At 51.1% G+C, this 15,487-nt stretch overlaps 1 protein-coding gene across 5 annotated transcripts in view; it reads right to left on the bottom strand.

Moving 5' to 3' along the window:
* Positions 1-15,487, bottom strand: part of PLEKHG5 (pleckstrin homology and RhoGEF domain containing G5) — a 98,438-nt gene that overhangs the window by 23,933 nt on the left and 59,018 nt on the right. For 3 of the 5 annotated variants that reach the window (XM_035117805.2, XM_035117807.2, XM_035117810.2), the window contains 6 exons: positions 14,358-14,487; positions 13,944-14,046; positions 13,234-13,294; positions 12,891-12,982; positions 12,224-12,360; positions 11,897-12,060 (listed from right to left, as the gene is read on the bottom strand). In XM_035117805.2, coding sequence (XP_034973696.2) covers positions 11,897-12,060; positions 12,224-12,360; positions 12,891-12,982; positions 13,234-13,294; positions 13,944-14,046; positions 14,358-14,487 — 687 coding nt within the window. Of the gene's footprint in view, positions 1-5,970; positions 10,357-11,896; positions 12,061-12,223; positions 12,361-12,890; positions 12,983-13,233; positions 13,295-13,943; positions 14,047-14,357; positions 14,488-15,487 lie in introns of those variants that run through there. The other 2 variants (XM_035117812.2, XM_035117811.2) reach the window with 2 other exon arrangements.

A 15,487-nucleotide genomic window follows, 5' to 3' on the forward strand; every position in this document is an offset into this window, starting at 1 on the left:
GTTCGCATTAATTGCATCGCTGAGAGGAGCTTGCTGGGCACCCTGGAGATGGGACATTCCTGGGCTCCCTCGGCGCCTCTCCCTATTCCCCCCCCCTCCAGAGATCGGCCAGTTCTGAACATTTCTCCTCTTCTCCATCACACACAGCCCTCTTGGCTTGGAGGATAGCACAGGATAAAATATCTCTGGTGAGGAGGCCAGCTCCCGCAGGCTTTTTGAGACACTGCAAATGTTCCCTCCAGGTGGAACCAGGCAGTCATTTTCTTTACAGGAGAGCTGGAGGTGGATTTGCTGCTTTCCGAGCTGCAAACGAACCCACTTTCTCTCCACCCTCCAATCACTTCACTCCAAGGCAGTTATTTGGTTTGCTTTTTACGTATTTTAGGGGGCCCTTCGCAAGGAGAATCTGTCGCAAAACCGGATACAAAATAATTGCCGAAGCAGCAGCAAGCAAAGCAAAATTTCTAGCCCGTTAAAAGCGTCCATTTCATAATTCACCCCACCAGCACAAATCAAGCAATATTAACCGGCAGATCAGATCAGAAGGAATTCTCTACCATGTTTCCACAGCTTATGATTAGCCACTGAAAAAGTTAGAATTAAGTTTCCCATTTTTAAAGATCTAGCCTTCCTGATGCTTCATGGCACTGAATTCCACAAAAAGTGGGTCACCACTGTGAAGGCCCTGTTTCCTGTGCCCTTCAACCTAACTGCCTTTTCAGATGGCTATCTAAGCATCATCTGTGGAAAAGATCGAAAGTTGCAGGCAGGTTGTATGTGCAAGCAAAGGTTCAAGTAACCCAGTTCCCTAACCCGCAGTCAGGTCATGAAAGGTCATCACCAGCACTGTAAATTGGGTCCAGTGCAATTGGAATAGTCTCGCTTAGATTCCAACCAGCTGGGCTCAACCAGTTGCCCGGCAGCCACACTCTGCTCCGGCTGATGTTTCTGAGTCGTCTTCAAAGGCAGCCCCACGCAGAGCGCATTACAGTAACCCAGCCTGGATGTCACCAGGGCATGGATAACTGGAGCACACGGTCATTGTCTTCCTTCTGAGAGTGAGATGGATTGCTCTTCTATTTAAATCACAGTAACCATTTCTAAATTTGCATCTATACGTACCTATGCATTTACATCTACCCTACAAGAAGCATTTTTCAGAATGGCAGTTTGCATTCTGAATAATGCAAAGCAATCATTGCAGAAGGAAGATAAGAATAAAATGCAAAGCAGCAACAACTGCATGTTTATTCAAAATCCAATTAAAACTGTTTAGTTTAATTAATTCTACAAGACTGATGAACTTGATCCAGCGAGTCCCGCTTTTCAAAGCCTGATAGTCATTTACACCTCCAGTGCCCCCTCTGCTTCCCCCTTGCCTTTTGGTGCCCCTAGGTGCCCCCCAGGGGTGGTACCACCCACTTTTGGAACAACTGTACTAGCGTACGCCAAACGTTATGCAGATAGGTACCATCTTTTTGGATAACGTGTAAGCATCGCATATGCTAATGCCAGATCTTTAATTTGAAACGTTAAACATAGTCCTGTGGCATCCACACACACACAAAAAAAGTGTGTTGTATTGATTTTGCAACAAAACCAATACAACAACAGGAAACAAACCCCAACGGAGGCAAGGGCCGCAGACTGAGTCGCGTGGCATCTTGAAGAGCGCCACATTTATTTAGTCACATTTATTGGGCTGCGGCTGACATCGGGCGGGAGAAACATCGATGTGTGACAATCAAAGCAACAGAGCGGCAAAATGCCGAGAGCAGAGAAGGCAGCTGCTGAGGCAGGCCCCTCAGCAGAGACTAAAGCAGCAAAACCTCAAAACAACCAGATTAAAAACCGGAGGAAAAGGTTCCAGTAAAGGTCTTCCCCTTCGCCACCAAGAACTTAGCCACAAGAGCACCAGCTGAGACTCCCCAGGAAGAACCCCCATGAACATGGGGTTTCACACCAGACCAGGTGCCCTCCTCCCCCAGTTTCCTGCCTCACCTCTAGGAAGGTCTCTCTGCCTCCATCCTCATTCCTCCCCTGAAATATGCAAATGGATCAGGCCAGTTTGGGTGCAGGGAGAAGCATTGCCCCAGGGTTGCGGTGGGAAGAGAGAGAGAGAGAGAGAGAGAGAGAGAGAGAGAGAGAGAGAGAGAGAGAGAGAGAGAGAGAGAGAATGCCAAGCCTTACCCCAAGGGTGCAGCACCAACTCCCAGGATCAGGGCCTTGCAGCTCAAAGCAGAAAGGCGTCCAGCATGCAGAGACCCAACACTGCTCATCTCCAAGCTGCTGCAGCCTTTGCAGCAGCAGTTCTGCAGACCTGTAGGGGGTGGCACCGTTGCCCCCCCCCAGTGCCTCACTGGGGAGGAGGAGGAGGAGGAGGAGAGAGGCTCCAGCACACTCCCCCTCCTCCGGGCCCACGGAGCAGCTGGGACAAACAACTGGATCCCCAAGGTCACCTTACTGCTCGATGCAGCTCATCCCGGGTGACAGGGTGCCTGCCCTCAGGGCCAGCTGAGCCCGGCAGCTGACAGGGAGACAATGCGCCTCAAAAGCTGGAGGCCTTTCCCAGCCGGTCCCCCCACAGCCCCTCTCCTCTCTTTGTTCCAGGCCCTGTGGGGGTGGGAGGGCTGTTTTCCCCAAATGGGGACCCCCCCTCCTCCGCTGTGAAGCTGCCTCCGGTGCTCGGAAGCAGAGCAGTTTGGACGCAAAGGCAAACACGGGATCCGGATGCTTTGAGCACATTCAAGAGATGCATGGCAGGTGGTTCAATCCAATGTGAATTAGAGCGGACCCACTGAAATGAATGGGCATGGCTGCCCTATTATTATTCTTAGTTACGTTTATTATTAGTCACTTTTGCTTCTTTTTACAAAAGCAACTCAGCTTAGGAACATAAGGAGAGCTTGCTGGATCTGGCAAAAGGCATCCTGTACTGACAACAGCCAACCAGATACCTCTCCTGGGAACTCCATAAGCAGGCAGAAGAGCTGGATTCCTTCTGTGGCTTCACAGAATCATAGAATGCTTGAGTTGGAAGGGACCCTGAGGGTTATCTAGTCCAACCCCCTGCAGTGCAGGAATAACCACCCAGAGTGGCTGGGGAAACCCAGCCAGATGGGCAGGCTATTATTATTATTATTATTATTATTATTATTATTATTATTATTATCCTCCTTCTTTCCCCCAATGTGGGGCTTGTAGCGATGATCCTGAGTTTAAGAGTCTCATGCTATTCTAGCAGTCTCCAGCAACTTGCATTATATTATTATTATTATTATTATTATTATTATTATTATTATTATTATTACTTATACAGTACCCAGGCCATCTGGCTAGGTTTCCCCAGCCACTCTGGGTGGCTTCCAACAGAATATTAAAATACAATAATCTATTAAACATTAAAAGCCTCCCCAAACAGGGCTGCCTTCAGATGTCTTCTAAGTCTGGTAGTTGTTTTTCTCTTTGACATCTGATGGGAGGGCGTTCCACAGGGCGGGCGCCACCACCGAGAAGGCCCTCTGCCTGGTTCCCTGTAACTTGGCTTCTCGCAATGAGGGAACCGCCAGAAGGCCCTCGGTGCTGGACCTCAGTGTCCAGGCAGTACAATGGGGGTGAAGACTCTCCTTCAGGTATACTGGACCAAGGCCATTTAGGGCTTTAAAGGTCAGCACCAACACTTTTAATTGTGCTTGGAAACATACTGGGAGCCAATGTAGGTCTCTTAGGACCGGTGTTATGTGGTCTCGGTGGCCGCTCCCAGTCACCAGTCTAGCTGCCGCATTCTGGATTAATTGTAGTTTCCAGGTCACCTTCAAAGGTAGCCCCACGTAGAGCGCATTGCAGTAGTCCAAGCGAGAGATAACTAGAGCATGCACCACTCTGACGAGACAGTCTGCGGGCAGGTAGGGTCTTAGCCTGTGTACCAGATGGAGCTGATAGACAGCTGCCCTAGACACAGAATTGACCTGCGCCTCCATGGACAGCTGTGAGTCCAAAATGACTCCCATGCTGCGCACCTGGTCCTTCAGGGGCACAGTTACCCCATTCAGGACCAGGGAGTCCCCCACAAACAGTACTTCTGTCTTGTCAGGATTCAACCTCAATCTGTTAGCCGCCATCCATCCTCCAACCGCCTCCAGGCACTCACACAGGACCTTCACCGCCTTCACTGGTTCTGATTTAAAAGAGAGGTAGAGCTGGGTATCATCCGCATAATGATGAATACCCAGCCCAAACCCCCTGATGATCTCTCCCATCAGCTGCATGTAAATGTTAAAAAGCATGGGGGAGAGGACAGAACCCTGAGGCACCCTAGAAGTGAGAGCCCAGGGTCTGAACACTCATCCCCCACCACCATTTTCTGAACACGGCCCAGGAGGAAGGAGCGGAACCACTGTATGACAGTGCCCCCAGCTCCCAACCCTTCTAGACGGTCCAGAAGGATGTTGTGGTTGATGGTGTCGAAAGCCACTGAGAGATCCAGCAGAACTAGGAAACAGCTCTCACCTTTGTCCCTAGCCCGCCGGAGATCATTGACCAGTGCGACCAAGGCAGTTTCAGTCCCATGATGAGGCCTGAATTCAGAAGCACGGCTGTCTCTGACTGTGGAGGCAGAGCATAGCCCTTGTGGATAGTAGCAGTTGATAGCCCTCTCCTCCATGAATTTGGCTAAGTCGTTTTGGGCTGACAGTTTCACATATTGTTTTATTATCAAGTTGTCAATCTTTATCCCGAAAGGAGATAAACCTTAATGATAAACAAAATAATGAAAAGAAAAGAAAAGTCTTACAGGGTTGTTGCAAGGATTACAATGAAGTGTGCATACAAGTATTATGCGCAGAGAATATACACATTTCATACAAACTTATAGACACACACACACACACACAGTACAAAGTTTGAATGCTCTGCATGTTTACCCTTAAAGAAACTGAAAGTGTGAAGAACAAATTAGTCCACCCAGGATAAGAGGAAAGAGGAAGGATCTCCTTCGCTCCCTCCACCACCCCAGAAACACAAAACTGGCTGCTGCCCAAGGCCATTATATAACAAAGGAAAGAAGAGGAGGCCGGGAAAGTCAACCTGGTTTTCCCCCTTCTTTCCCCGAATAGCAAGAAATAATCAAAACTGGCGGTCAAAGGTCCGCACTCCTGCCAGCTTGGAAAGATCTTCCTGCCACCAAGGATTCCTGGTACTGACTAAATTTCTAGTGTTCAAGGTAGACTGGCTAGTGACTGGCTCCAGCTGGAGCCCAAATCCAGGGCATGGTTTCTAACTCTTTCAATTTCAAAGCAACCCTGTAGATCCAAAAGCTCCTATTTTTATAGGCAGAGAGGATCCAATTTTTGAGGTGCATGCACATGAAGAGGAGGAAGAAGATTCATGAACTATGGGAAATATGAAATTGACAGCCGCCCATTCTATCAGAGGAGCTGCCAGCACCACTAAGAACATAAGAAAAGTCTGCAGGAACAGGACAAAGGAGGCTCATTGAGCCCAGCATCATCTTCTCGCAATAGCCAACCAGGTGCCTGTGGGGAACCTGCAAGCAGGACCCGAGCACAAGAGCACCCTCTCCCCTCCTGTTGCTTCCAGCAGCTGGCAATCAGAAGCATTCCTGCCTCCAACTGTGGACGCAGAGTACAGCCATCATGGCTAATAGCCTTCGACAGCCTTCTCCTCCCTGTATTTGTCCAATCCTCTTTTAAAGCCATCTTAGCTGGTGGCCATTCCTGCCTCCTCCCATAGTTTTAAGCGTTCACCGTACAAATAATTGCTCCCAACATCCTGCTGCACCCGAACGCCCACAAGTTCTAATGTTGAGAGAGGGAGAGAAAACTTTTCTCTGTCCACATCCTCCACTTAAGAATCAGCTGCCCTGTTCCTTTCAGAACCACCCTTCCTCCTCTCTCACTCCTAGCTGTTCCTTTCAGATCCCTCCTTTCTGCCCAGGACGAGAGAACTCACACTCGGCCGCCGTTTCTCTCCAGTGCCAGGCCCATCCCCAGATTCTGCTGGACCCCGTCGCTGTCTTTTCAGGGAGTGTGCTTGCAAGCTGGGGCCCTCTTCCTCCTTGGCGCCTGGGGCCCCTCCAGACCTCACCGCCTCTTGACAGAGTGGAGGATCAGCCAGCTGAGAATTATATATCTGGATCCTGGAGGCAACAAATCCTGGGGCCACGGCTGGCTGGCTGTCTCTCTGCGGCTCTCTGCCAGGGGGCTCATTAGGGAAATGGAAAAAGCGGATCAGATGGGAGGTCCTGGGTGGGCTGAGATGGGTGGGGACATGCCATGTGGTCCACCTGGGGCTCAGCATGTCCACAAGGCTCTGCTGCAAGGCCGTTGCTGCCTCCGAACCATGTCAGGCCGAGAGAGGATGGGGTCAGGGACCAAAGGAGCCCTTTCCCCCTGAGATCAATTCCAAGGGCTGCTCCAGCTCTTCAATCCCAGCACAGAGGCCAAAACAGGCAGTAGATCTGCTCCAAAGGTTTCCAAGTCAGGGAGAGAAACCGCATCCTACTTGAGAGGCTGCCCTCGACCCACAAGCTGGATGGGGGCGAGGTTTTCAAGCTCACCTCTGAGACAGGCTGGCAGGCAGCTTGGCGCAGCCGCACACAGAAATCCAAAGATCAGGGAAGGAGCTATAGGGGCCGGGCCAGCCCAATAGGCAGGCCAGGCAGCTGGCAGGGCGGGGTGGCTGGATGGGGTTCAGAGTGCAAGAAGCAGCCGCAAGCTGCTCTGCTAAAACCTGAGCAGCACCACCCAGCCTCCCCCTGAAACTTTGGGGAAAGAGGGAGTGCATCAGGGACGGTGTGGGTCCTAACTGGAACCCCTTCCCCTAACATGCATTTGCTTATGGAGCAGGAGTGGGGAGGAGCTGAAGTAAGGGAAATGTTTGAAACGGGAACAGATTTCCGTATCATTGAAGCCGAGACAGGAGACTGAGGCTTGCTTGTGGACTTTGTAGAGATATTTGGCTGCCCGCTGTGGGAAGCTGGCCTCGGACTAGAGGGACATTTTGTTCCAATCCGGCAGGACTCCTTTCGTGTCCCTAAAACGCAGCTTTAAGAAGACTGATCGATGGCTGCTAGACATGATAGCTAGATGGAACCTCTGTGTTCAGAGGCAGTCTACCTCAGAATTCCCAGGTTTGCAGAAGTAGCAAAAAATAAATAAAAAGCCTAAGGCGGTATACACCCCACCCCCAAAAAAGCAGCCCTATGAGGATTGAGAGTCCTTGAAAGTCGCAGAGTATTGACTGTCAGTTGGAAAGGTAAAACAGAAAAGGGGGGGAGATAGAGGTGTCATGGCTGAGTCTCTTGACAGTTTGTAGGATATAGCTGGCTGGCTGGCCCACCAATGCAGTGGCATATATTATTTCTGGACGCTGGAGCAGCAGGCAAGAAAGGAGGTGGGATCACAGAGCTGGAAGGGATCCCTAAGGGTCCTTGGGGTGCAGGAATTGCAACTAAAGGATCCTTGGCAGCAAACCTCTCTTTTAAAGATTTCAAATGAACTTCCTGAGGTCACCCGTGGCACTCTCAAATGGCTCTTACCCTCAGAATGTTTCCCCTAACATTTAGTCGGAATCTCTTTCCTTGCTATTTGAATCCATTGGTTCAGTTCCTCCCCTCTGGAGCAGTAGAAAACAAGCTTGCTCCATCTTCTATGTGACAACCCTTCAGACAGTTGAAGGGCATGATGGGTTTGGGACAGAACTGCTTATTTTGATGTGCACCTGCCCCGTTTCATGTAACGTGGGAGGGCTGATTTTTTTTCAACAAAAGGGGGCAATGAGGAGGGGGCACAAATTCTTCCCCAACTATGGTTCACACTCAAGTCTTCCCTTTCCCAGGACTGCCAGGGAGTCAGTGTTTGAGAATGGCTATCTGTCATCTCTGTTTTCCTTTCACTGTTAATTTTTAAGCTGGTTTTATGGCAGGATATAACTGTATTTAATTGTTATTCTTCTTTTCCTGAGCCTGCTTGAGTGGCTCCAGCGTAGAAGGATGTAAGGGGGGGGGAGAGAGAGAGCAGAAAGGATAGACAGCCAACTTGGTGTAGTGCCTAGAATGCCAGACTTGGACCTGGGAGACCAGGGTTCAAATCCCCACTCGGCCAGGAAGCTCAGTAGGTGATATTGGGCAACTCATTGCCTCTCAGCCCAACCAACCTCACAGGACTATTGTGGAGATTCAGTAAGGAAGGTTGAACAATGTGTGTCCTTGGAGAAAAATGTGGGATATAAATCCAATAAATAAATAAAACCTATGGATAGACTTAGAAGCAAAGCGGTTTGGGTGGTGAGAGAAGGATCTTCAGTCCTTTCCTGTTGAGGGACAATTGTCCTGGTTTGTTTGTCTGTTTGCTTGTTTTAAACCAGAGTGCACCACCTCCCCATTTAATACGGGATGGGGCAAACCTAGGCTTCAGGTAGCAAACCTAGGGTTCAGGTAGCAAATGCTGCACCCATCTGGGGCTCTGTTGGCGCCTGGGCGCAGGGCTTGAGACACAAGGTGTCTCTGCTACCTTCAATCTAATCAAGATCAGCCACATGACGTGGTAATCTGGAGTCTGGTGAGCTCCCTGCGTAGCAAAGGCGCTGATCCCATTAGCACTCATTAGCACACACAGTTGCTTGCCTTGGCTACCTGCTGTTGAGAGGAGCAAATAAATGCCCTGCGCACACACCCAACACTTGCTCTAAGCTCTTCTGCAGTTCTGCCTGGCATTAGACATGTCTGCACATACTGTGGATCTCTCCCTGCCCTCTGCCCTGCTTGTCGGAAAGGGTACCAGCCAGTGGTGGAGCAAGCCAACTGGGTGCCTGGGCAGAGGGGGGCGGGTCAGCAGGGGCGGGGGCGGGGCCAGCCACCTGCAGGGCTCCGAGGAGCCTGCCTGCCTCCTCCCCCTCTGCCGCCCTACAGCTGAGGGGGGGGGCAGCAGGCAGATCTTTTCGGCAGCAGAGCCTGCGTGTGCCCAAGCCACCACGTCACTCCCAGGAGAGATGTGTGGGTCGGGCGCACTGCAGGCCCCATGGTGAGTACCACCTGGGATCTGTCACCCACCTTAGTGGTGGCACCCAGGCCAGAGCGCCCCTACCACACCCCTCTTGCTCTGCCCCTGGTACCAGCCACCACAGCAAGCCAGGAGGGATGCTGAGTGACCAGAGAAGCCCCCTCCCCTAGCTCACATCCTCTGCCAGTGGTGTAGAGTGGAGGGAGGCACAGGGGCAGTTGCCCCAGGCACAAAAATTGTTAGGGGTGCAAAATTTGAACACCCAGTGCTGCCTCAATACAGCTGTGAGCTTCCATCACTGGGCTCCATTGAAAACAGCTTCTCCATGTGAACCAGGAAGTGACCTCTCCATATAACAGAATGGCTCTTCTTTTCTTATCTCCGTGGGTGCGATCTCCTGGGTGATGCAGTTGAATGCACATGTGGACTCTGTCCATTTCCCCTATATTCCACACGGCGCTGGGCGCTGGCAACCCACACTACACCACTGTCCTCTGTCACTGATGGGATGTGAAGGAGGACCCCTCTCTCAGACGCCAAGCAAACAACAGACAAGTGGATATGGGACGATGCAGCCATGTAGGGAACCCCAGCCTTAGTATTTCCACCCAGAGACAAGTCCCAACATTGCTGGATGAGAACCTAAGAAAGACCATTGATGGGAATGGGGTGGTTTGGACTGCCACGAAGCAGACAGGTTACAATGAGGGTAATTACAACCAAATTATAAGAGGAAAGGCTATTGAGGAAGTGGGAAGGGGGTGGAGGCTACTGATGGCAACAAGCAATGATTGATAAGCTGTGCCTTCGCAGTCAGAGGCAGAAATGCTACTGAATACCAGTTTCTGGAAGCCACAGGAAAGGAAGAGTGCTGTTGAGCTCATATCCTGATTGCAGGCTTCCCGGCAGGGGCATCTGGTTGGCCACTGTGAAAACAGGGTGCTAGACAAGATGGATCATAGGCCTGATCCAGCAGGCTTTTCTTAGGTCCTAACGAATACAGGAACCACAGCAAGGGGGTGAATCAGCAAAATCCCTCCACATGCACACTAAGGCACCCCAGAAACATACCGGGGAAGTTCAGCTCGGCTGACATTTGAAGGCGACCCTCCGCAATCGAGACTTCCTGAAGCGCTACTCAAAAGCAAAACACAGCCGCCCTTCGAAATTTGCACTTCTCCAAATTTCATGGCACTCCAAACGACACATATTATGTGTCAGGAGCAGGTGTGTTGAAAAGCAGCATACAGAAATGCATTACGTTAGGGGAAACGGCTTGCATAAATATATCCAAATAAAAAAATTCCTTCCAGTAGCACCTTAGAGATCAACTAAGTTTGTAATTGGTATGAGCTTTCGTGTGCATGCACACTTCTTCAGATGCACGCGAAAAGCTCATACCAATGACAAACTTAGTTGGTCTCTAAGGTGCTACTGGAAGGAATTTTTTTATTTTGTTTCGACTACAGCAGACCAACACGGCTACCTACCTGTAACTATAAATATATCCATTTTGACAGATCCACCCACTCCTCCCACAGAGCAGAGCCGCGCCTAGAGCCTTGCTCCAACGCCGTATGAGGCATGGAAGGCAATTTGTCACGCTGAATGACACACGACTCTCTCGTGCAAAAACAGACAAAGGCTCAGATGTGCACGAGAGGCGGGCATGCCTCGTATCTGCCTCCTTGCCCAGGCATCCCTGACACACTCATGGCACATCTGGGCACGAACGGCAAACAACTCATTCCCTCCTGACACAAGCCAGACTGCCCCTCTGCTGTGATGTGCCGTCAACACAAACACACATGTGCCGCAGAAAAAAATCTCAGCAGCGTCAGACTGCCAAAGGAAGCGAGAAGAAGCACAGGAAGGCTGAAAACAGAACCTCCTAGGCAGCAGTAGCCAAGCCAGGCACCTCTTGCTACTTCTTTACTTGGTATCTCGATTTGCAGACTGCCCTCCATCGATGAGAATGATCCCAGGGCCAAGAGCAGCCCCTTGCCCTTGGGAATGGAGTTGCGCCTCCAGCCCCACAATGGTGCTTACCAGATATTAGCCAAAGCACCAGACTAGCTACTGGAATGCACCCGAAAAGGCCTAACCTCACTGCTGCCCCCTACTGCCCTGTTGGGAGGGTGGCAGTGCAAGACCATTACTCCTGCCCAGGGTCAGTTTCCAGAATATCATAAAACCAAAATGTACATTTGTCAGAAATCAATTGGGAACTCCCTGCTGGGTACAGCCAGGTGTCTTTGCTGTACCTGGGGCAACAGGCAGCAAAGGAGGTCACGGGGTCACAATCTTCCCTGCAACAGTGAAATGGATTGCATTTCTACTTAAATGATAGTGCTCTTTTCTAAATTTGCATCTACGGTAGGCACACAGCAGTAGCTAGGGGGTCTTGCGCCCCTGGCAGAACCATCCAGATTGTGCCCCCTAGCCTGTGCCCCTCACCACCCCTTAGCTATGGCCCTCTCTAGGCATATTTGTATAGTTTCATAAGAAATCAATTGTTTAGTGTGGCTTTCATTGATGTGCTAAACTATCTTTTTTTAAAAAAAATTAATGAGTTCCCCGCTTTTGATTATTTGGCATTTACATCCTTTGCATAACTCCTACGTTTCGTTGATTTCAATTGATGTTCTTTCTTGTTTGCCCTTTTGACTCTGCATTACTACCGATAAACAAATTTTTGCTGACAAACAAACAAACAAACAAGAAATGTGGCTTGGTTTTGTATTCCTCGGGTTTTTGCCTTAGCACAAACATTAGCACAATCAGAGAAATAACGCAAGTTGCAAACCCACAGGCTTCCTCGATCTCAAGAGCAGCGTCCCTACTCCTGCCCACCCAATCCCTTTCCCCCTACTCACCAGGATGTCGGAACTCTCCCTTCGAAGCGACAGCTGCTCCAGGCGGTCGAGAGAGGGGGTGCTGGGGAAGGACGGGCCAGTGCCCGCAGGACGGAGGATGGGCAAACTCAGCGACTTGAAGTCCTTCACCGCCTGCTCCACTTTGAGTTCATCCCCAGGTTTGGCTGCAATGCAGAAGAAAAGGCCATGGGGCAGGTCTGGAGGGCAATTCCGGACAGAGAGGTCCCTCTCCTATTGCCAAAGAGGCTTTCCCAACCTGGAGCTGACCCTCCAGATGGGTTGGACGACATCTCCCACCAGCCTCAGGAGAGACACGCAGCAGCCTACCTTTCACACGAAGGTAATGTCCTCCAAACCGGTATGCCTCGAAGTTGAGCGAGAGGGGGGTGTTGGACTGGTCCAGGTAAATATCCACTTTAGACAGGTCGATTCCCTTCCTCTCAAAAACCGGCAGCAGCACTTCACTGGGTTTTAAAAGAAAAGAGAGAGAACCAGTAGGTGGCGCTGCCAATTAATCATTGTATTGGAACTAGGAATTGGCAGTGAGATGAGAAAGTGCCTTTTTTGTGGTGGCTCCCAAATTGTGGGATTCCCTCCTCAAACAGGGCGGACTGGCTCCCTCCCTCCTTGTTATCCTTCTGTTGACAGGCTACAAAGACCTTCCTGTTCAGATAGGTGTGACCTTGGGGCCAGTTACTCACTCTCAGCCTAACCTACCTTTGTTTTCCCACACCCGTTTCTAAGCAGGAGCTGCAAATCAGAGCAGTGAGAATTTCAGCAGCAGAACTAGTCAGGCCTTTGCCCTCTGAACATCAGGTGCTGGGAGCAGGTGTGAGTCCTGCACTGAACTGATGGGCTCAGGAGTGCTGGAGCTGCTTCCAGATGAGGCCTCGGACCCACAGCGTCCCACCTTGTGCTTTCCTGGGCTCCCAAACACGAGTGAAGCCCCCGCCCAGCTTGTAACCCAGACTAAGCTGCTCTCTGCCCTCCTTACCCCAGGGACTTCTTCTTCATGGCTGGCACGATCTCTGTCTCAATGTCCACGTTCAGATCAAACTTCAAGGTGAAGCATTCCTTGCTAGGGTCCTGCGGGAGAAACGCAGGAGCATGTCGGCCAGAATTCAAAACAGTCGCCAGGCCTCTATCCCACCCCAATTTCTTAGCACATGGAGGAGGACCACCAGGGGACATTCCCACCCCTCCTGCCCTCTGCAGGGCATCCAAAGAGGCCTCTGTGACTTCTAGGGTCCTGCGCAGGATGAGGCCAGACCCAATTCCCAGAGTTTCGGAGTGACAGCAAGGTGTGGTCACGGAATGAGCGCAAGTGGCCTCCTTACGTCGGTGTGCCTCCTCCGAGCCTTCTTCTTTGGCAGCTTCAAGGCCGAGCTCTTCCTGTCCCTGAAACAGACCAGCCAGCAGACAGAAAAGCGTTAGAAGGTCCCCCTCATATTGCCCCACAACAGCAAGGGAAGGCAGGCACAACTTTCCCCTCTGATGCAGGAAATGTTCTGCCCCTCCAGCTCCCATACGGTTTATAAATGCCTTTGCAGAATTTCTATCAAGCTGACCGACGTGTTGAGCAGGGGGGTGCAGTACTGCTCCTGGTGGACTCTACCAGGGTTTTTTTGTTTTTTGTTCAAAGTAGATTTTTAAATGGCACAAATTCCCCATCAGACACCCCACACTAAGAAAGAAAGCCAAATGAACACAAATTGCAAGCGCCTTCTGTCTCAACTTTTAAACGCCTGCTGGGAAAGTTTTTGTTCCGTCCAGCAAATTCCACAACAGTTAGCTGATTTTTGATTTCAACTTTTTAAGTATGGTTTTTATGGTGTGGGGTTTTGTTTCGTTTTTTGTATAACTGTAAATCACCCTGCTATCCCCACCCCCTTTTTATGAACCGCTAGCGGCATGTATGCGTGTAAAACAGTGCAGGAGGGAAAAGGCTAGACTGGACCCTTCCTCCCTGAGACACTAGCTTTCCAAGTGAGGGGAGTTCTCCTGGTGTGAGCCTCTCCTGGGCCAGCCAGCCCTCCCCTCCACTCACCCTTTCCCGTCAATCAGCCCTTCATCTTCCTCCTCCACATCTGAGGCGGGGCTGGTGCGTGGTGGGCACGATCGTGTGGAGACGTTCCGGGCCAGGATAGAACCTGGAAGGGAGAAAAGCACTGAAGACACAGCCCATGAAGGATCCAGCCCTCACTGTGTTGCCGGGGGGGGGGGGGAACAGCCCACTGAAGAGCACACCAGCTAAGCCATTTGGAAAGAGATCATAGAATTGCATAGAGTTGGAAGGTACCTCCGCCCCAGGTCATCCCCTGCAATGCAGGAATCACTGCTAAAGAATCCCTGACAGGTGGCCATCCAACCTCTGCCTAGGAACTTCAGACAAGGCCTGTGAAAAGGAAGCCGTGCCAAGCTGCCCTCGACCCAGCCGCGTGGCTTAGGCCTTCCCCCTCACCTTGCGGTGGCAGGTCGAAGCGGATGTGCCCATCAAAATGCATGGCACCGTGGAAGCGTCCGTCACACGCTTCACACAAGTGGAGGGGGCTGTTCTGGTTCAGCTGCTGGCACTCGGTGTGGTGGCATACCTGGCAGAAGGAGAGGGAGGGAGGGGAGAGAGAAGCAGCAGGGTCAAGCCAGGGGCTAATTCCAGGACCAAGAGGATGCAAGGTTTGGATTTTCAACATCCATCACCTGCAGGCAGACTGGCAGCAGGGCCAACAGCCAGCAGTGATGTGAGTCCACAGCTGATTCCCTGCTCGCTCTTTCCTGGGCCCTCCCTTGATTGACGCTGCAAAAAGGCAGAACCTTTTGCAAAATGATGGTTTTTGCCTGTAGATGCAAATGTATCAGCAGAAGCAAGCCAGCTTCATTCCCCTTCCCAGCCATTCCAGATTTCTCCAATTCATTTCCAACCAGGATCACCCCAAATTCGTTTCTCTTTGATTCATTTACTTCTCCCCACCCCACGTTAATTTCAAGGTTTAAAGGCATGAATGAGGTGGGAGTGTGGCATTGCACCACTTTCCAACTGCAGATGGATTCTCCTTCCACATCGTTCAGGTGTACACGTTACAGGGAAACAGCTCCCTTTGCGGCTCTCTTTCTTTCGCAAATTTGTTTGCAATCCAGCTTGTCGGTGCATCTCTCCGTTCTGCCTTCTCTTCCATTCCACTGCGGGATGGATCTCCTCTGTGCAAACCCCCAGGCTGTTTTCGCTCCCTCATTAGCTCACCGTTCGGAAAAAGCCAGCCTTTCACGCCCTGTCACAGGAGGGGTACCCGGGTTCTTCGTGCCTGAAGTAACGTGCGCCCCACCCCAACCCCCGGGCTCACAGAGGAGGCTGCCGGTGGCCCTGGCCTACGACGGAAGCAAGTGTCTGCAGCAGAACAATGCAAGAGCAGCTACAAGGTTTCCTCCAATTGTGAGGGACCCCCTGGAAGCCTGCGGCTGCTCAGCAACCCCAGAGAGCTATTTTTAAGCACACATCCGAGATGGGCTGAGGGCTGCCTGATGCCCTGTGACCTCACGTACAACAATGGCACAAGCACAGAAAAAGAGGACCTACTGGATCAGTGCAGCATCCTG

Source organism: Zootoca vivipara, chromosome 6 (assembly GCF_963506605.1).
Source record: "Zootoca vivipara chromosome 6, rZooViv1.1, whole genome shotgun sequence".
Taxonomy (NCBI): Eukaryota; Metazoa; Chordata; class Lepidosauria; order Squamata; family Lacertidae; genus Zootoca; species Zootoca vivipara.